General features: G+C 32.8%; 1 protein-coding gene across 2 annotated transcripts in view; it reads right to left on the bottom strand.

The window, feature by feature from the left end:
- The window catches only part of LOC110098188 (RNA pseudouridine synthase 5), a gene marked incomplete at its 3' end in the record, with an annotated part of 41,440 nt that extends 21,954 nt beyond the window's left edge, over positions 1 to 19,486 (bottom strand). Inside the window, 7 exon segments of one of the 2 annotated variants that reach the window (XM_020824923.2) lie at positions 5,992 to 6,079; positions 6,825 to 7,002; positions 8,857 to 8,947; positions 9,465 to 9,511; positions 9,585 to 9,612; positions 19,175 to 19,232; positions 19,301 to 19,486. In XM_020824923.2, the coding sequence (XP_020680582.1) occupies positions 5,992 to 6,079; positions 6,825 to 7,002; positions 8,857 to 8,947; positions 9,465 to 9,511; positions 9,585 to 9,612; positions 19,175 to 19,232; positions 19,301 to 19,430 (620 nt within the window). 2 annotated transcript variants of the gene reach the window in all.
- Positions 19,487 to 23,188: the final 3,702 nt, after the last annotated feature.

Raw genomic sequence — 23,188 nt, 5'->3', positions numbered from 1 at the left:
ATTATTATTATTATTATTATTATTATTATTATTATTAAAAAGAGAGAAAACCAAAAAGAAAAATAAAATTAAAAAAAATATATGAGAGTTATTTTGTTTTTCGACCCTCGTCGCTCTTTATACCATCATCGTGGCCTCTCTCGTGCTAATAAGATATAATGCTCGTTAATCTAAAAAAATTCAAATCCCGTTGCCGACGTTTACAGCGTAACATGCAACCCCCTTTTACGTGCTTTTTGTAGCACGGTACGAGGAAGTTCGAAGGTGACGTTAGCGACGAAGCAGGTAGGCCATGTACTCGTTTTTCATAGCGCAACGGGGACACTCCTAAGTGATTGTATGTGCTCTTATGCCAGCAGAAAATTTTGTAAGCTTTAGTGATGGTACCTCGAAGACCCATAAACATTTTTTGTAGCGTGGTGGGATTGAGAATTTCAGTTGTTGCGTCGCCTGACACCAATCATATACACTTTTCGTAGAGAGGTGGTCAAACCCAGCCTCCCAAAATACCCCCTACGTGGGGGTTTACCGGAAGGCTGTAAAAATTTTATCTAAACTATAATTGGACTTAGACGACCTGTACAATTAAAAATTCAATGAAAATAATGACTTAAATAAACTTATCAAACCATAATGAATACTTAAGTTAACTTATAACTAAATAAAATTCATAAAGTTAAAAAGGCTGAACAAGGGATTTTAACATATGGTAACATGCTTATGGGCACGAATAAAGAACTTGTAATATGATAGCTTGCCTATAATTGACTATTGTTTATTAAGTAAACATCACCTATGAACTATGTTAAATGATAAACTTGCACGAGTTAAATGAACTAAATATCTCTTATCTACAATTAAAAGAAGCCTAATTTGCCTTAACGCTACCGGATCCGCAACACTCGTATAGGTGGACAAAAGGCATTTATAGGGCCCTAAATGAAATATTGTGCACACTCCAATGACAATCAATTGCACAAATGATAAAATTTAAATATTTTTAAAATTCCCCTCATGTATTAAAACATAAATTCTTAAACATATGCATGTTGCCTCCAGAAGCGTGCAGCAGCCTCGGGAAGAATGCGACAGCCCTGAGAAGAGTGCTATTACGTCAAGAAGCATGTTATAGTATTGAAAAACACACAAATTAATTTAAAAGAATATTTTTATTCCCTGCATGTGCTCTGACAAACATGCTAAATTTGCAACGCCAATATCTGCGAATGCCGCGCGGGAGTTTAATGTTCACTAATAGAAAATTCTATTTTCAAACTAAACACCCACGTGCACTCCCACTGCTGTATTAAGCTCCTAAACCTGAGATCCAAGAATGCTCTGTGGGTCAAATATTCAATTTTCATCCTCCTTGAAATGACTTGAGTCCATATGACTTGGATTAACAAATGAACGCCTAATCACAAATCTATCTGGATATTTAGTTTTAAAGTCCACAAAGGCTCTCTAAATGAAACTCATTATAAAACATAAACTCTAAGTTTTAGTGTTCACATAATCACCAATTGTTAAACCTAATCCTCTATTAGCAGGCAAACAAAGTTGACAAGATTTCAAATAACTAATTATTTAATGCCCCGAAGATGGCCGTGCTAAAAGTTAATCTCAACTGAAGGGGAATCTATCCTTTCAAATGCCTCAAAATTTCTATAAAATACAAATGTTTTCAAATAACTAATTATTGAACTCCTCGATGATGGACGTGTTGGAAGTTAATATCAATCGAATGGGGCTACCCTTTTAAATACAAATATTTTCAAATGACTACAATGTCACCCTGATGATATCCGTGTAGAAAACACATAAGAGGGGTACTACGGAAAAGAAAACACATAAGCAAATAAATAAAATAAAATAAAAAATACAACGGCTCACAATGCCACATAAGCAAATGACAAGCTACATGAAAATAAAAATACATCAACGACTCAAAAATATAAAGACTCGATCGTGGCCGTAGATCTGCGGCCGCGTCTCTGATAAACTCTCCAGGATGATCTGATGTCCCCATCAGAGCGGAAGCTGGGCGGACTGCATGCACGCTCAGTGGCTTTGATTGGGCTCAGTTCACGGTTCTGATTGAAGGAACGTGTACAGGGATGAAAGTAAACGACTCCTATGTAAGTATAACTTCCTCCTCATCATTCATGTCACAACCCGACTTGATATGACCCGAAATTGCACAGGTCATACATTGTCATATTGTGGCAAGACTAAACTCAAGATCTGGTCGAAGATTTGGGCTTATAATGACTCTTGAATAAATTATTGATTATTATAGGTAAAAATATAGTTTTCAAAATTTTGAGTTATAACAATTCATTACCGCAAAATAAGCGAAGTCAAGAGAAACGACTGAGAGGAAGAAAAAGGATAAGGAAGGTATGCTATTTTTTAATTTCATTCACTATGTGTGTAATTTCTTCGCGGTTTAATCTTAAGAAATGATTCATATCTCATTCAAAGATAAAGGAAGAGAACTTGAAAGAGAAGATGAAGGATTTTGTGTTGGAAATTTTTTTTGTAAGTGATTTCAATCATCTTTATTTCTTGTTCGAATTTTGAAGAATAGAAATTATAAAATTTATTTTTTTGGTAATAATAGTATATGATTTTAGAAAGGAAGAAAAGCTGCTGGAGAAAGAGGAAGTATTTGGATTTTGGAAAATCACTTCACAAGAAAGTGTAAGTATTATGTTCAAACTGAGAGGAAGAAATTTTACAATACAGGTCTCTTAATTGAAGAGAAATTGTTGTAGGAAGAATTGAATTACAGCAAGTTTAAATCCGACAGTGGAAGAAGGAGATTTGTAAAGAAGGGAAATCTTGATGAGATAATTATTTCAATATAGTAGAAATTTTGGGTGAACTAGAGCTATTTATTATTATGATTAATAATGTTCAATTAGGTAAAAGTTTCCTTTAGAAATGTTTGAAATAATTTCATAAGGAGAGTAGAAATACTTGATATTCCTTTGAAGATATAATTGAGTACTCCAAGTTGAAATTTTATATTCATTAGGATCTCATTCATGTTATTTCAACATTGGAAGATTTTCATAATTGAGTTGAAACGAGTTTTGAAAAATCTATAGCAAAGCTTGAGGTTTGAAAGGAATCTGATCATTCAAAATATTCAATGTGGATAGTTATAGTTGTGTATAGAATTTTCATTATTTCATATTTATTTCAATTCTAAAATAAATATCTATCTAATTTAATTGTTTATTTATATTGAATGTCAATAAATAAAAAATAATGTTCATTTAAATTTACATGTGAATAATGAATAATTGGCATTAAACTATTATAACAGTAAGGATGTTCATCGTGTTAATATGAATGTACATGAAAATGCGATATATATATATATATATATATATATATATATTTCACCCCCGTATGGTACTGGCTGGGGAAGTAACGTACCCGTGCACGTTAAATGAAAATGAAAAAGGAAATGAAAATGATCGTACCTTTATAGCTACATTTAGAGGGTACTTCTGTACTAATTGAATTGGAACATAAATAAATATTTTGTTATGAAATGTATATGAAAGGTATAAATGAATGAATGAATGAAATGGAAAATGATATGAAAATTTATGTATGCTAAATACTTATAGTAAATATTATATGCATATACACATGGGCAAAGGGAGGGGGGCACATGCCCCCCTTAAAAAAACAGCTTTCTACATGGTACAACCCCTTGTGAGCTTTCATTTTATTTATTACAGGCTTTTTCTATTTCAAGTCTTCAATCCACCTTCTACCCAGACCATGCAATGCTTCAAGTGCAGAGAGAGAGACTAATGGGGTAAAATATTGAAAGAGAGAGGGAGGAACGACTTTCCATTGTGGACGAAATGATGAAAAGCTGGTTGTTTTAGTGGCTTAACAGAGTAACATGTTCGCCAACGAGAAAACCTACTCTAATTTTTATAATTCTTCCTTTTAAAGTTATTTATTAATCCAGATAAGCCACCAACATCTTTTTCTGGACACATGAAAAGCATCAATGGTTCGTTTTCCCCTTTCTTCCTCTCTCGCAACTCACAACTCACGACCTCGAGCACAGCTTTCGTTTTCCCTTTCGCTCCTCTCTCACCCCCAAACAAAGACCGTCCCATGGTAGATGTTTATGTCTTCTAAGCTCTAAGGGTCATGCTATTTGCATTCTTAATTTTGATATTACAGCTCCTCTTGGCTCCGGGAATGAGATGGCAAATGGAACTATTTTAATGTAATCTAACCTTCCAAAATGAGATGACAAATATAACTATTTTAATTTATGCCCCCTGAATAAAATTTATGGCTCTGCCGCTGTATATACATATATCAAATGTCATATAAGTTTTAATATTGTATAAGAAATGAGAAAAAGAATATGCATTGTATTTTATATATGTTCAAATGTTATATATAGAAAGATTATCCAATGAGTTTACCATGTAAACTCACCTCATTAAACTAACATTTTCAGGTAAGTCTCCATAGAAATAGAAACGGCTGAAAGGGAGGAGTACGTCTATAGAAGACAACGCACAAATGAAAACATGTAATATATGATTGATGTAAATATTTATGTTGAAAAATGGTATCAGTAGTTTAATGAAAATTTTGTGATTGTGGCTCTTCAATTTTATTGAGAAGATGAATGTTAAATTGTTTATGAAATTTATCGAAATGTTACACCAGTCCAACTTTTTGTTCCCGCCTCATTAATTCGAGTATCCGGGCCGGGTCGTGACAATGATGATTCAAATATCCATGATAAGAAAAGAAAAGAAAAATCACAAAGACATTGTAATTTCTATGGGAAAAAGGTAGAGGTAATGATAACTGAAAGCTTCAACTAACAGAGTAGAGTGGGGAAAATCAGGTGCAAAGTAAAGTGATAGAGTAACAATTAGGGGAAATTAGAAGGGCAATCAGCCTGAGAGCATTACCTTAATTCACACTATAAAATAGCAAAATATTGCAAGTTTTATGATAAACACTTTAAATTTATTGAAGAATATTTTGTCAAATATATTAATCTTGCCATACCAATAAGTAAACAGTAAAGTACATAATTACATCACCTTATATTACTAAAATCCCTTCAGGAAATAATTTTTACTAGTTAAGAAGGTGCAGCTACAAAAATATTGGCTTTCCAAGAATGTACTTATAATTGTTACCTTATCTTACAGCAGATTTAACTAATTCCAACTGCTACTCACTTTTACTAAAATAATTTAAAATTGAATGGTTCCCCAAATTTTGAATCTAGAAAACATGAGTACCATTATTTAACATCCATTGCTCATTCATATAATGGCTTCATAAGAAGGTTTTCATAGAACCTTCATTACTAGCATATAGCCATTTATAGTGCCTTCTTATTCAAATTTTTGGATTGGATATAAATATCGTTACCCAACTTTCTTGCGAGCAAGAAATTAAATTACTTATGATTAAGGTAGTCTCAATTAATTATGAATTTCCTGTTTATTATCTATTAAAAAGTTGTAGGTTGTGCTCCAAAAACAAAATATTCACATAAGTGATATAACATATGGAATAGGATGAAAATTTTAAACTACCCAGAAAAGCATCTTAATTTGAACTATAAAAAATTAAGTTACCCTATCACTTGCATTTTATAAGGGTAAACAACTTGAGCATTTTGACACTAAGAGCAAAGAAGTTAAAAAATGACATTATGCCATAATAACCATGTTAATGGCAGAGAGAAAAGTGTTGCTATCTGAATCAATAATAAATACACTCACATTAAGGTTTAGATCAACGCTGATAATTCCTGCAAGCTAGTTGACAATTTCAATATTTCCAAATGCATGTTAAACTATAATGTTCAGTGTAAAGATGATAATTCTGGATAAAATAAAGTAAAACAAATAAAATCAACACTAATGGCTATGATTAGTGAAACAGTGAACAAGTTGAACAGAACAACTAATTTACCTATTCTCTCCAACAAATGACGTGCCCTCAGCAAAGTATGTTGCAAGAGTAGTTTTTGCAAGCTTTGTTTTGGCGCAAAGTAATATACCTAACTTAGATAAGCAAGTTGTCCATTTAGGTTAGTAAAAATAGATAGCAAAAGAAAAAAGAATTTATTTGGGTAAAGAAGCAAAATCTTTTCAAGCTATAAGAGGCCAAAATACGTAAAAAAATGTTAAGGCTGCACGAAATATTGCAACTGGCTTAAAAAAAATTCTGACCGTAAATATCAAGTAAACTATAAAAAAAAATTAATTACATTCCATCTAACCTGTGAGTAACACAGATATTCAGGTTTCTTTTAGCACATCTATGTACAACATATCAAAATGAATGATATGAAATGATATCGTATATATTTTGTCAAATAATGCATTACACTTCGAAAATTTAACCTAGCAGATCAGAATTCTTATAAGATAGTTATGATAGAAGCGGCATCTGATTGTGATGGAAATTTAGCCAAATACATAGAAAAGACGAAGCAGAAAAGTCTTATTGTTCAAGATTTGGAAGAAAGTGAACAAAAGACTAGTTCATGGAGGCTTTCAAAAAATAGAAACAGTGAGAATATCGAAAAATATACAACAAACACCATATGTATGCCATAAAAGAGGACAATCGGCTTGATAGAGCTCACAAACAAGGAAAGTTTAAGGAAAATAAGATTACTTATTAAAGATTGTGAAACAGTATGAACCAAAAGTCACCAGGATGCAGAATCGCAGAAACCTCAAACTGTAGGAAAAGAAAAACATCATAAAAGAGATTAGATAACTCACAGTAGACTATACCTGATGTTCCTCTTCCCAAACGATGAACAGGTACAGGATGTGGCTGTTGGACATCGTGGCCTGTTGAACAAATTGAACCTTGTTTTGATGCCTTCCATTGCAGCTGTGTTAAGACGGTACGCTGCTGGAAAAGCCCTCCAGGCAGAACTTGCAAGCCTGATGGTTTATTTATGGCAACCTGAAAAAATAAGTAAAACATCATATGAAACCAACTTCAAGATTCCAATTGCTATTCAGAAAGGACAAGAATAATCATTTAAATTAACAGGAATCTAGTCATTCATTATTTGAGTTACAGCTTCCAACGGATGCATAATTCATCAACTGAAGGAAAAATTGATATAAATATTAACATTTATATTCAAACGAATATTAACCATTAAATTCATGATACAATCCACCATCTGATAAAACTAAAATAGATACTTAAGGTCCATGTTAAGCAGGAACATACTGAATATACTAAAAGTCGCACAAACACGCACAGCATCGTAAACATATATTGCAGAAAACAAACTTTAACATGGAAGCATTATCCAAAAAAAAAAAAAATTAACAGTCCTGCTTGATTATTCTCATACGAAATAAGAAAGAATCTCATAAAGGAGAAGCTCAAATCCCTATACTATAACACCTTATGCTTTTAAATAAGTTAGTAAAAATACACGTGTCAAGTGCACATAGTCTAAAGTCATAACTATTTCTTCAAAATTATTGTCATCTGTTTCTTTCTTTACAAAATTTCTTCCTTCGCAAAATTGTATATGTTTTTTTATTAAATAATTTCTCATGCCCAATGTCTCTATCCCTTCCCCTTCAAATATTCTATAATTACCCTCAATGTATGAGCTCTGACAATGTGGGCTCTGAAAATTCGCACCCCGGCCTCTCTATTCATTTTTCTATCAACGATGAGAGTTTTAACGAGTTTAAGTTTCGGGATAAATTTTCAAAAGGCAAATTAGATTTTAGATTAAACACTATAAAGATTTCGTCCTCATTATGTGAGGACTTTATGATCTGAGGTCTGGGTTCTCATAGGCGCAAACCCCTATGATTAATTACCCCTCCTGATAACGTGGGAGCAATATCGATTAAGGTTAGCCGTTAGATAGCCACTAAGTATCCAGTGTATAGTAGTAGTAGCTTTATAATATTAAAATTGGATTTGGGGGCTTTTATGATTTGAAATTTATCACCGTATACTTGAAGTAGATAATGGGAGAATGATAATGGGCCCGATCAAGATCCTATGGTTCCGTCATCCCAAGTTGTCATGTTCCATACTCTACTTAGTCTGAATAGGTAGTCAACCCAACCTAATAGAAGGATCCTTGTCAGTAGCCATGACATGTGCCGTCTAAGGGCACCTTGTAGACTTGAGGTGAATGTTTGACAAATGGGACATATTTAAGTCCATCTTAGCTAACAATGGGCTTTGTGCCCTATCAAGTATATCCTATAATTCATTACTCAAGGATTAGAGTCATTGATGAACATACGGGCTTTGGCCGTGACAAAAATTTAGAGGTACAAATTGACGGCAAAACCACCTGATCATAATCGTTTACATGTTATGCCCTTTAGCGATTAAATCACCGATTAGAGGACACGTGCCACGTCGTTACTAGCAAGAGATCTTTTAAGAGTGAATATTGGCGATACACCCAACATGACATTCGTTCTTTGTTAGCTAAAGTTACACTCAAATTTATCTCCCTCAACAAACCATTGTTGAGAGTGGATGAATTTTTGCTTTAGATTTTTTAGGTGTTCAATTTAATAAAACTGTCCCCAAAGTTAGCTAAACATCTTTGCTCATTTTTTCCCTTTCCACCTGTCTCTATATTATGTTCTTCCCCTAAATAATTGAAGTACAAATAGAATTAGCATAGTAAAAGTATGCCTGTGGGATGTCATAGAAGCAAAACCTAAGATATGATTACAGTAAAACGTAGCTTCAAGTTAGATTTATGGAAGTTACAAATAAAGTAACAATTAAAAAATAAGAGCCACTTACTAGAATGCTTACCATGTCATCATCCTCATAAAGAACTTGTAGCATGAAGGGAGCACGTGCTTCCTTCCATGGTATCCGATGATATATAATTTTTGAGCCTGGACTGAACAGAGATTCAAGATAAAATAATGACCATTGGAACCAACTACTAAGAACAGAATTAAGAATGAAATCTTAGACATATTTAACTGAGCTATAAAAAAGTAATATATCTAAGTGTTTTTGAATACAAAAAGGCATCATAAATTTGAAAATAGTGGGTGTGAGCAGGAGGCAGAGAGAGGGAATGCATGTCTTGCATGCATTATCTTCTCCAGGAGTGCATAACAATCCCGCACACAATTAGCAGGCTGAGATAGCTTCAGTGCCATCCCGCAGTCTGATAACAATAATCCACAGTGCCATGCATATTGAAAATCATACCATTATCATATATGCCACAACAGCAATATCTTTTCCAGCATCATATTAGGTAAGATTGTAAATTGCATGGATGTAGCTCTTTAGTGTAGAGATTGGACTGTGCATTATACATATTAAAGATACGAGAAATATATGCATCGCTATTCCATTGACCGTCTCAAGAATTATCACAAGAAACGGAAGTCATCTTAGAGAACCTTAGTGCTGCTTGGGGATCGGCTACCACTATGCCGTTGATGGTGATCTGCACGGAATAAAACAGTTCAGGGTTGCCAGAGAGTCCGTCAGAAAAAATAAAATAAAAAAAGATAACTCACTTGTCCATTTCTGATTCTCTGAAGCCAGCTGCTCCAAAAGCAAATGAACAGTTAACTGGGCACACTGAAAAAAGTTGTGTTTGGTTTGTAGAAATTAAGGGGAAACAAACAAAATTTGCCGCATAATAAGATCTCTGACTGTTTTTAGTGTAATTCATGATAATTTGATTTTACTGAGGAAATAGAGCATATGCATTATTGTCATTATGATATTCTATTTAATATAGTGGAAAAGCTGAAGTAAAATTGAAAATGTTGAATTCAAATATATTTGTGGATGATATTAGACCCAAAATAATAAGTAATAAATCAAATCAAATCGACGCCGATTCAATTTCAATTTCATTAAATTGACTCGATCGAGCCAAATCTGACTCAATCGACCCAAATCGATTCAAATTGAGTCCCATTTGGGCTCAATTTCAACCCAATTGGTTCAATTTGAACTCAATTGGTTTTCTAAATCATAAATTTGAAATCAAAGGTTCCGATTCTCTTGAATTTCGTTCTCTGTGCACTATATTTTGGTCAAATACCATAACAGATGATAGAGCCTTGGAGATCCTTCCAAATCTCGGAAATTGAGCAGAGCAGGATTCCTCTTCAAGTCTTCTTCTGCTTGCGTGCGCATAGAGCGGAACAAAGAACCTACTACATTCGGTTTTCTTGCTAGGGTACGTCCAATAAAAGGAGAGCAGGAGAGCTTTTTTCGTGGGTGCTTCTTCCATGCATGCATATCCAAGCAAGAGGGAGGGAGCATGTCTTCTATGATAGTAGTTGAGCCTTCTTCTTCTCGCATGCGGTGTCGCTTGTATGTTTTTCCTTCTAGTCGAGAGAGCCAGGCATGAGGGAGGGGTCGACAGAGGCTCCTACGTGCATGCCTAGGCTACCGAGCCAGATCTACATGAAAGAGGCGGAACTTGGCCTCTTCCATGAGTGACCAGTGCTGAACTAAGCGCTCCTGGAGCTTCGTGAGTGTCCCTTGACCGATCGAGCAGGAAGCCATCATTCGATCAAGGGTGGCTCTTTGCGTGCAATCAGAAGCGAAGCATAGGGAGAGCTAACAGCTACTGGGTCATGTGGTACACCAGGTTGAATCAAAGGAGGTTGGCCGGAACTATTTCAGTCGCATTCAAAAAGAATCGAAGGGAGGAAGTCGACTAGAAGGGGTTTTCTGCCACGCTATTGGAACCGAAAGTTGCAGCTCAGTGATTTAGCCCTTTCTTCCATAACAGAAAAGGAGAAGAGGTTTCTTCTTCATTCCAAACCTTCTCCAGCGAGCTCGAGACAGTTGAAGTAGCAGTCTGGAGCATTTTTGGACGGCAAACTCATCTTCATTTCCTCTGTTTCTCGCCTTTGCAAGGAGAGTGGATACCCATTAGCACCATAACTTGACTCGGTGAAGTAAAACTCCTCAAAACTTAGCAAAACCTAGGTCTATCGGCCAATGGGTGTGCGTCTGATGCTCCCCAAGCTTTAAGATCCTAAAATACCCTTGCATTTAATTTCCAAACCCAAGATAAACCCTATGTTTGTTGCCCTCTTAGTCAAATCGTGGAAATCAGGCGATTTCTTATGATTTTCTCTCATGTGAGAGCCAAAAAGGGTGGCGGTGAGGCACCGAGTTGTTGGACTTGTATCCAATGCCCATATATTGGATGCAAAACATTCATGTTGTGTCCAATCCTTCACCTAAGATCAAACCTTAGGCTAGATTTTGTCATTTGATCACAACAAGAATAACAACGTGTAGAGTTTTCACACTTTGTAGCATGCATCACATTCCTAGCAAATCATAAGTTATAACATAATTAACTTAGAGATTTGAGATATTTGCTTTGTTAACATGTGTAATTTCACTTGAGTTTGGTGAGCATTCAGAATGAATTCAATTAATTTTTGAAAGCTTAGAAGCAAATGGTGGGATCTTTCATGACACTTCAAGTTCGTGTTTGAAATCTCATAATGGATAAAATTAATTGAATTTAATTTTGATTTCTCTCTAAATTTAGAGAAGCACAGAAAAGTGATGAATAACTCCAATGACCACATAATCAAATTAGTTTGTATGGAAAGATCACATCACTCAAATCCTAAATGAATGCATGTGTAGGTCCTCAAATGCCATAAGGTGTGTTCACTTTTATCCTATTCGTGTCATAACAAAATTGACATAGATTTTAGGAGTTTGCACTTGCTAAAACTTGTGGATTTCTTTATAGCTTGGTTAGATGTCCAAAATGCATTTGATAACTTGTTGTAGGATATTATATGAACTCCCAAAAGTTCATTTTGCAAATCCTAGAGCAAGTAGTGTTGATCAAACTCATTTTTGGGTATGTTGCAAAGCTTGTAGAGAAAATAACAAGTGATCAATTGCTCTATTTTGTAAAATCTTTAAAATTGGAAAACATCTTCATGCTTTTAATAAACCAAATCATGTCAAAATTAATTGGAAATCCTCTTAAAGCTTTAGATGTATGTTTCCTATCTTATCATGAATCAAAGCAATGTGTCATAGGTCTCATGACTACCAAACCTCCTAAATTTGCAAGGTCCTAAATATGCTCACGTACTTCTAAGTGCTTGTGAAGCTAATTTGGAGTATTTAATTACCCCATCAAACAGAGAAATTATCTAAGCTTATTTTGTTCAATTTGCAAATTAAAATAATTATGTGTGATAGCAAACAAAGCAATTGATGAAATCCTAAAAGTTTACAACTTTCATGAGCCTCCAAATCTTCTAATCATGAAAAAATTGATTTAGAAACCTTTTCAAAGCTTTAGGAACCAATCTTCCTATATTAATGAGTTCAAAACACTCTTAAAAGAAAATAGGGAGCTCTCTTTCAATTGTTTTTATCCCTCATGCATGACATTTGGAGCCTCCTCAAGATTTCAAAATGTTTCATTGCATGAATCTTAGCATCCAAGCTATCACCAATCTTCCGCATATATGGCATTTTGGATTTCTCTAAAACCCTAAATACATCATGTTGCAAGCTCTTGAACTTATAACCAAATTCTACGTTCTTCAATCTTATTCATTGGAACACAAAATCAATGAATGGCCTCTTATACATATGATCATAATCCTAGTCTCCTCCATTTACTTAGCCTAAGTTAAGTGAATGGTCATTTCTCTTTGAACACCAAATGTTCATAGAACCTCCTCCAATTTCCAACCCCTAAGTTGCATATTGCCTCTAACATTTACCTAAACCAAATCAAGTATATAATCGTGCATCATTGAATACAAAATTCAATAAATGCTTCTTGACTTGTAATCCCCTACAAGCTACTTCTATTTCCTATGGATTCCAAAAGTCCTTGAAAATTCTCTCATCTTAGCCCAAAAGCTATAAGTTCCATCCCTTTCTCCCATCAACCTCAAAGTTGTAGGGAATTCGCATCAAATCATTTATTTGTTGAATCAAAATCAATAAATAATTCCACCTCTAGCCTAAGAATTCAAATCCTATTTGCATTTCATTCTTTTAACCCAAGTTGGAAGGATGGATTCCTCTCTTTGAACACCTAGAAATTCAAAGAAAATTCATTGTGACTTGTAGCTCAAATCTACATGTCACCCTTTCATGCTTGCCTAACCCTAACTAGGCAAATAATCATACATCATTGAATACAAAATTCCATGAATGCTTCTTGACTTGTAACTCCAAAATTTACAAATCTCCCCTCACTTCTATAGGATCCAAAAGCCTTAGAAGATTTCCAACATTAACTCAAAAGCTATGGATCTCTCATTTCCTCAACCTCTAAAATTGTAGAAAATTCTCCTATCCTTAGCTCCAAAAGCTAAAGAGAATTCTCCAATCCCTTAGATCCAAACTCTAAGTAATCTTTTCACTTCACAAAGCAAGTGATCTCTCCACTTATGATGTTTCAAACATAACCTTTAGATGTCCTCTAGGAGTCTCTATCTGTTAAAATTCACCTTGCTTTATTAGGTGAACTTCACAAAGTCCTAAGTCAAATCTTTAGGCATATCTACCTTAACCTATCAAGTGGATATCTCTCTCTAATCCAAACACTAAGAGAATATGAAAATTCCTAAAAATTACTTAGGTTTCTTTCATAAAATGATTAGTTATTTCACCCTAAAAGGCGGAATGCCTATATTATTGAAGCTTAGGATTCGATAAGTAACATATTTGCCTCAAAACAAATAATGGATACTTTATGAGTTCTTCATAACTCTCCTAAATATGAAACAATTAAAAAATCAAATAAAAAACTTTAAGGTACAAGCAACATAAAATGAAACCACCCCCTGATTAAGATTAAACATCTTCTATTCTTCAATAAAATAAGACACCACTTGTAGTGTGACATCCCACCAAACCGGCACACACTTAGGTGCACAACCCCTGGGTATACTAGGATTATGATTTTTCTTTTTCTACGGATGTGATTGAAATTATGGTGTGATGCCTATTAGATTGTCTGCATTATGGACATTTGCTTTTAAGTGAATATGATAGAGATATACTTGTTTTTTCTACAAGTGATCATATCTAAAATGGGGTAAAGATAAGTCATGATTATTTAACATTATTTACTTGCAGACACCGCTTAACCCCACAAAGAGACATGGTCAATATAATATATATAGGACTTGGCACTTTAAGTGTCAGGCAATTCTATGATGTTTATTGTTGTCATATAAATTGCTTCTAACCCTCTTTTTGTTTTGCAGACTTGAGTCCTTTATATTTTAAAATAATATGTTAGACTTAGTTGTATGTTTAAGCATATGGGATACAGTTATAGGAGAGGTGGATCATAATGATGAACTTGTCATAAGTGAAGCCCAAGATTCATGTAGAAGCCAAAACTTAAAAACTGCATAAACTGAGTATGTAAAAAATAATAATTTGACTGGGTTATATAATGGCAGTAAACTCAGCTGTCGACCATGATTGTAATAATTTGGACATTATTTGCTTTCCTATTTTGCTTGATTATATACATATAAGTATGTTTTAATTGTTTATTGAATAAGCATTAGAAATACATACTTTTTCTAGGTTTCTTTATTTGCTTTTGCTTGTGGGTGGCTTGGACTTTTGTTATATGATAGGCTCTTATGATAAAAACTAATTTTTTTATCAATTAACATGTAAACAATCTAAAATTAATCAACAACAACAGCCCTAGCATTAACACAATTTCTTAAAGGATTCATGTCATTATTGTTCGACAAGTTTTACGCTGGCTGTCGACTACCTAACGCAACCCTCCACTTTTCTCATCCAGAACTTGGGACCTGGCAACGGCAGTGTTTAATCCTTTAGATAATAATAGGATAATAATATTTTCTTAATAAAAAGAAGATTGCACAACTCATTCTAATGAGCCAAAATTTTCAAAAATAAAATGAGCATACATGGCCATTGTGTTATATGTAGAAAGCCCTCGCCTAAGAACTTAATAACAAAAATCTGCATTTTCGTGAGTCAGCATATGCATACTCACATGGTCAGACATTTTGGCCTAAAAACTAAGTTGTAAGTCCTATTTTATAAACCAAAATAGTCTTTTCTATTATTCATAAGCATTGAGACCAGGCTACATGATTTTAAAAGTGATTAGGTGGATTTAACTGGTAGTCATTTTCAATCATGATTGTAAATCCAGAGGTCGGGCTAACTTATGCCTCATATGCGATTTAGGTTTATAAATTCCTTGCACTCCGTTAGACTTAGATTTGAGACACTGCCCCTCAGTAGTTGTCACCTTAGCTCAAGAATTCAAAGCTATTGTTGATTTCCAATCACTTCATAAGCCCCACATTTCAGGAATTTTCTTCAACGTGTGTTGTTAGAATATAAATCCAACATTCTAAATCAAATTGGTAAATTTGAACAAAAATCTAATTTTAAAATATAAAACCCAATATAGGATAGTTTTAGTACCTTTATGTTTCCTTAGAATCAAGTATTCCTATAGTTTCCTTCCTTCAGCTCTCATTCCTAAAATATGATTTAAAGTTAATTTTATCATCTTTGAAATTCCTAAAAACCAAATCTTTGGACAATAATTTTTTAAATTTAAAAAAAAATAAAAACATTAGTCAATATTTTAATGACTCTAAAAAAAGTATTAGTTTAATCCAGAGTGTTCTCAAGTAACAAATATTTGAGATGTAATTAATCATAGGGGCATGCCCCTATAAGGCATCTGTATCCTACAATAAAATAAATCTTATTTAAGCAAATATTGAATAGAGAAAAATCTCTGTTAAAATTGAAATTATGAATTTTGTTACGGAGTCCAAAGCAAAATAATATTTGTGTTCTTTAAGATAACATATATTTTCTATGTCGTGCTCGATCATATAATATCTCAATCCTTTGATGATGACAAAATTTCTCCAACATCCTAAATCCCTAATCATCGACTAGAACCCACTCAATCTAAACAAAACTAATTCCAACAAAAGTAAGCATAATCTAAAATCAGTCCATAGTTAGCCTTAAATAGACTCCCCCAATTTCCTCCCAAATCAGCCCCCTTTCCTAAATAATTCTCTCTCAGATTTGGAAATTAAATATCTTTCCCTAATCAATTCCCTCCTAATTGTAATTAAAATTTTCCTAAATAATTCCTACTTACATAATGAATATTAACTCCCCGGGCTTTTCTTAAGTAATTTTCTCTCATATTTGAATTCTAATTAGATTTTTTTCCTTAATTAATTCCCTCCCACTTGTAATTAAAACTTTCCTAAATAATTTTCCCCTCTTCTTTCCCGCGACCCACCCTAATGGGGCCCACCGGCAGCTGCCGATCCATCAAGATGTTATACCCTTCAATATTAATATGACTATTCATAAGTTCCTACAACTCAGCCGATTTCTTTATTTGTCTTTAGCCAAGTGCATATCTATAAGTAACTTCTTAAAAGCCTTGAGTGAGTACAAGTAGGTGACTACATGCTCAAGATCTTTAACATCATTGGAATCAAAAAATAAAGTGTCAAAGGGATTTGCCAACTTCCTACCTCATATTTAAGAGAGCTTGTGAATTCTTTTATAGTCTTTGTATGCTAAGAAATTGCATGGAAAAATGCTTAAATTCTCAAAAGCAAGTGATACTTTCAAGACGTCTTCAACACCATCTTAATGGTGCTCGCTTGAATGTTGTGAAGAATAGTTGATATTTCATAACATCACAAAAGGTAAGGAAAGACATTGTTGATTAAAATTGAGCAATATTGTCAACCAGGTACATCTTTTCTCAATAAGCTCCAACAGTTAGCATTTAAAACTTAGGTGGATATTAAGCTTTCATGATTTAATTGAAAAATTAATGATAGGCTGATTAGCTGAGTAAAGAGTTTATTAGGTTAGAGAGTATGAGGAAATGTTGCTACACTTTCTCCAAGTGAAATGAATTGCCTTCAATGGAAGTCGAAAATGAAGTGCTAAGATTATAATGTTGTCAGTAATATGCAAAATCATTGCTAGTTACAACTCAAAGACGATGGGTCAAAAAAGCAACTTATTAAATGCTATGATATTCCTTGGATCATTTTCATCAAATCATCCATCTAATTCAATTGTTCGTAAGTGATGAAATACTATAATTCATCTTGTGGAGATCCTTCCCTTTGATCAAGATGTTCTATGGCTTGACTTCTTATTCTCAACATCATACACTCACATACTTAAAAGGATGATGGATCCAAATATGTATGTGGAAAATACCAAACCTTACTAAAAATACAAAATAAGCCTTTACCAAATGTTAATAAAAAAGTACATATTTAAGTGACTTATGTCAATCAGAATATATTAGGCTCATCATCTATTCATCTAAAGCCCAATTTATAAGTTTAAAAATGAGGTTTAGTGCTACAAAAAAGACTATAATTGAGAAATACAAATAAAACTAGATACCAAGCCTTAATAATGCTTTCTATAACAATATATAAACCTTTCCAGATAATAGTTGTTCAAGTGCTTGGGTAGCTGCTGATATGTTCCAAGCTAAGGACAAGATATTTTGAGAAAAAATTGCCTTCGACGGAGCCTCTAGGGAGTTACATAGTGAATTAGGTGGTGAGTTCACTGGAAAGATCAAATAGCTACTTCAAAAGTGAGTTCTCTATGTGGATTCCTTATGAGTGGGTGAATAGCTTTGGACAACTTAACAACTTCAATTGTCTGAGTTAACCAGCAAATGGATGCTTTCTTCTAGCAACTTTAGCTTAAAGGCAAGTTGATTTAGGTGACTTTAATAAAATACTTCATTGGACAACTAAAAAAACTTTAGCAATTTCATTCAAATGATAGGCAAGGGGCAAATTGCTAAATCCGATTTATAGTGACAACATGACGGATTAACTTGATCTCCACAGCATTGGGTATACAAAAAGGTAAATGATATTAGATAAGAAAGTAATCTCACACAATACATGAAAAAAAATATTTTCTTTAATTATTTTAAACATTATATGCAATATAATAATTTTGCATTTCCTTTTTGCATCAAAAATGATAAAACTAAGGAATTATTGTATGATTTTTATAATATAATAAAGTAAAATTATTAATATTTATAAGATATTTCATAAATATTTAATTTAATAGGTTGAAATAATTATCTGAAATTAAATTAATATTAAAACATCTATTATTTTTATGCAAAAATTACTTAAATTTAGTTTTGAGATTAACTTAAGCCTTCTAATAATCAATAAATAGAATAATTGTTCAAATAATTAATTGCAAAAAATAATTAATTTATTATAACAAATATTAAAGATACCCACTTTGAAATTAATTTTCCACAGCAGATAAGACTTAAATGATGGAAGACATTGTTATTTTTTTACTATCAAAATATTAAATTAATTTTAATCTTTCACTACAGAATGAAAATAAAATGATAGTTAAATTAATTATTTATATTAATTCTTTAATAGAGACTACAATAATTAAAAGAGTGCATGATCTATAAATTATAGTAGGATTTACATACATACCATTGAATTCTTATATATTTGCAAGTCTAACCCTTTAATTTTTATATTAACTTATACAACACTCTAAATTCTAAATTACATAAAAAATGTCACTAATATTAACATATCTAAAATGAAATGCATATGCGTTGTTGTCCTTCAGAAACTAAGTTGTTATATAAGTAAATATAATTGTTTCTATTTTAGATATGCAATAAATAAGAATTCAGTGATATTTATGTAAATCCAATAAATCATATTCAATATTAGAGACCTTTTATAATTTTTAAATTAAAAAAAAACTAAAAAATAAATATTTCAATTTTAAAGAGGTTTTCATTTTGAAATGGTGCTCTCTTTTTTATTCAAAAAGGCTCAATAATTTGTGGATAAATTGTGTCCACCCTTCAACTATTGGTCATCCATCAACCAAAATGAAAAAAAAAAAAACTTTTGCAATAAATTTCTCCTCAACCAATCAATTGGGTGAAAATTAATTTCAATTCAACAGTTTTACCATTTCCCTAACATTTTCAATTCCCAACTTACTGTTTTGTCATACTAAACAGAACCCCAGGGTTTAACGGAGACCGGCTTACCCTTGCAATGGCGCAGAACTCCTGTACTTAGAGTAGTAGAAATCAATTAGCGTTGTTGCTGTAAAAATTAGGGTTAGCACGCACAGACATTGAAAAGATATGAATGAAAGGGGAAGAATAGCAGACCATTTTGAGACGGCCGGATGACGTCGGTGTAGGAGAGACCATCGTTGAACTCGGGCCACGGCACTCCAAAAGTGTAGAGCGGCGGTGGCCACTCTTGCTCCAGCTGGGAAGCCTTGGACGCGGTTGACATAGCCGAGACGCGACCAAGGCGCCCTCGAATTTGACGAACCCGGTATCCCAAGGGCGGTTTGGTAACCGCCAGACCAACATTCATTTATATACTGGTTTGTGTTATGGTTTCATTTCAAATAATTATTATAATAAATTATAAAACATAAAATTTAAAAAATTAATAAATCACTTAAAATAAAAAAATGGTACAATATTTAATATTTTTAACAATGTTATTTGGTTTTTAATGGATTTAATGGTAGGGTTTCTTCATGATTTTAAATTATTATGTTATGATAATTTTTTTTTAAGGATGATAAAATTTTATCCACCGAGAGATATATTATTGTATGATTATATCGTACTTCAAGATATATTTTATAATTATAAAATTATAGGATTATCGGATGTTTACAAAGTTATCAAAGATATGATCAAATCTTGTCAATTATAAATGTATAGAAGCTATTGATGAAACACATGTTAATATTTGTGTTTCAAATATTGAAAATGTGGTATACGTAGGACGATGTGATTTATCTACATAAATTTTTATGATAGTGTGTGATTTTGATATGTGTGTTTACTTTGATTATGTTAGGGGTGGGAGAGTAGCATAAGAGTAATATCTTCAAATTGACTACAAATAACCATGAACATGCATTTGCTTATCACCTCTAGGTAAAGTTGTTAAGACTATAAAGTTTAATAATATTGAATCTCTCTTGAACTAGATGGCATTCACTTACAAACAGGTAAATATTATATTGTGGGTGTTGGATACTCAAGGCAACGGGAGTTTTTAAGCCATTTTAAGATATAAAGTATTTATTTCTAATTTTTAAAGAGGAAGTCAATTGGTATGTGCAAGACAATAAATATTTAACAAGCGACACTCTTCATTACATTATGAGATTGAGAGATTATTTAGTGTTTGGAAGAAGCAAATTATATTGCATGATATGGCTGTATATTGTTTTAAGTAGCTTGCAAAAATAGTTTTAGTTGCAATGTCATTACATAACTACATAAGTCGTAATCTCCCTGAAGATGACTTGGAATTTAATATTTGTCATATGAATCAATCATATATACCACTTAAAGCATATGAGTATCCATAATAGGAAAGTCATCAGTTTACAGTGAATTTTATGGCAGAATATTGTTCATTGAAAATGTTGATAAATTTGCAATGAAAATTTTGTTGAAATTTTTGGATGAATTTTGCGGCTGATTTGCTGTGAAAATTGTCATCGCAAATCTGTCGTCAATCCACCACAAACTGACCTTATCTACTCGATTGGTTTTGCAACTGTTTCATTTGCTCGTTATACATTTATCTATTCTTCAAATTTGCTCCTCCACCTTTTGTTCCTTTTTTGGTTTCACTGCCTCTTCCCGACCTATTTGTTGCTCTTTGACTTCACCTCCCCTGCTGGTTGATTTCTTAAACTCTTTGCCTTCGCCTTCGCACGATAAATTGGTCACCTTCATCTTACTTTGATCATTCGTTGCCTTTGCCTTTATCAAGAAGGTTCGTTGCTTCCTCTCACAGTTCGATCATTCATGCCCAACCTCTCGGTTCAATTGTTCACAATAGAATGTTCGTTGTACCTCGACTTTTTATCTGCTTCACAACGTCGCTAGCTCTTTGGGAATCTTCTACTTTGGTTCCAACTCTTCATTAATCTTCGACTTCCCCTTCGATTCAATGAGGTTTCATTGTTCTCTAGATGTTAAATTTTTTGGTGTGTTAAAAATTTAGTTTTTGATAGGATTTTACATATCATTTTTTTATTTTTTTAATGATAATATTTATAGTAAATTGTTAGAATTTGCAATGGTATGATGCATCTTGCTTATTCATTCAATTTCTATCTTTATTTCTTTGCAAATGTTAATACAAAAGCATAAGAGTTTGTATAGAGAATAGCTTAGTTTAATTTAGTTTAAGTTTCTAACTAGTGCTACGGACATTGTGATATGTAATAGTATAGTATAATGGCTTCTCTTTATATATCTCGCAATGTATTACACGTTGAGAATTAGAAACTAAATGACTATTTCTCAAATCTAATTTAAGTCTAGTGTAGCTTTCATGCCTAGTTTGAGTTATGGATACAAATCTCACTGTTTTGTTATAGGAATTTATAGCCCAAGTGTGTTATGAATATTCAAAATCATAGATGTTATATGTATAACCGACTGTTGCCTAACACAAGGCATTAACAAATGAATTTGTCAGCGAAGTGATTTTTTTCATCTAGGCAAGATGTCAATTACTCCTTTTATATCAGATGGAAGGTTTCATTGTCCATGTTCAAAATACAAAAATTAAGCCTACCTCACACTAGAGAAGATTACTATTGATCTATATCGCATACAATTTATACTAGAATATTAGTATTGGAATTCATATAATAAATATGAACCTCAATTTAACTCTCAAAGTGGCCCGTCTACAAGTTCCAACATAGTTGAGGAAGAAAAAAATAGGCGTTCAAAGACTTGGTTTATAATGTAGTTGGGTCACAATTTTAATAATATACAAAAGAGTCCTCGAATAAAAAGATAAAAACTTCTATAATTTGTTATATGTTGCGCAACAACCAATTTAGAATGGGTGCACTGCTCACTCATAGTTATTTGTTGTTATGAAAATGTTGAGTATAAAGACAAAATATAATGTACCTAAAGAATGCTTTAATCAAATTATTAGCCTACTTAAGGAGACTAACCCGACAAATAATATAAATCCAACATATTTATAGCAAACAAAAAAATTAGCTTCTAAGATTAATTTAATAGCTATAAAAATATATTAATGCATTAATATATGCATATTGTACTACGGGGATAATTTGTCGGAGATTGTGTGTCATCATTATAATGCGCCAAGGTTTAAACCAAATTTAAAAAAATAGAAGGATGTACCAATAAGTCAATTATTTTACTTACCCATCATTCTCATGTTCCAAAGTTTATAGGTCTATGAACTCTGCTGCACATATGAGATGGCATAATAAATACATTGCAAGTTTGTGAGGGTTGTTAAACCTTTATAAACTAGCCTGAGGCTAACCAAGATGGGGGATAAATTAATTATTTAAAAATTTTCTTAAGGTGAAAAGAAAATCTTTTTAAAATCTTTTTGAATATTTTAAAACAAACAATTTATATGGAAGCAAAACTAATTTCTCAATAACAAAAATCAGATATTTCAAATACAGAACAAAATACAGAATAATATGAAAATTAACTATGAAATAGTAAATCTGAAAGAAGACACCATAATTATAATGATTCGGTCAACTTAACCTATGTCCACTCCCTTAAAACCTTCTTTTTAGGTATTACACTAAAAGTAGAGTCTCTCCTTTGATCCACAGTAAGGTGGAGAAGCCCTTACAAAATCTTTCCATCGACCCGGTGAGATAGAGTACCTTGAAACCTTTTACTCTCTCTTAAAGTAGGCAGAGAACATGAAAATCTTTTTACTCCCTTCTAGAGTAGGTAGAGAACCTTAGAAATCCTTATATTCCCTCCTAAAGTAGGCAGAGAATCTTGAAATCTTTTTTTACCCACCTGGTGAAGGCAGAGAACCTAGTTCTAATGCTGATGAAGATCTCCCATAGAGCCACCAAGAAACTAGAAAAAGTAGTTTAAAGAAGATGCTGGAAATCTTATTTGGAGCAACCTTTGTGAATCCCTCACAACTCTCCCTAACAAGGATCTCTCTCTCTCTCTCTCTCTCTCTCTCTCTCTCTCTCTCTCTCT

The sequence above is a fragment of the Dendrobium catenatum genome, unplaced genomic scaffold, assembly GCF_001605985.2.
Source record: "Dendrobium catenatum unplaced genomic scaffold, ASM160598v2 original_scaffold_165730, whole genome shotgun sequence".
In the NCBI taxonomy this organism is placed as follows: Eukaryota; Viridiplantae; Streptophyta; class Magnoliopsida; order Asparagales; family Orchidaceae; genus Dendrobium; species Dendrobium catenatum.
This window is presented reverse-complemented; position numbering and strand designations above follow the sequence as displayed.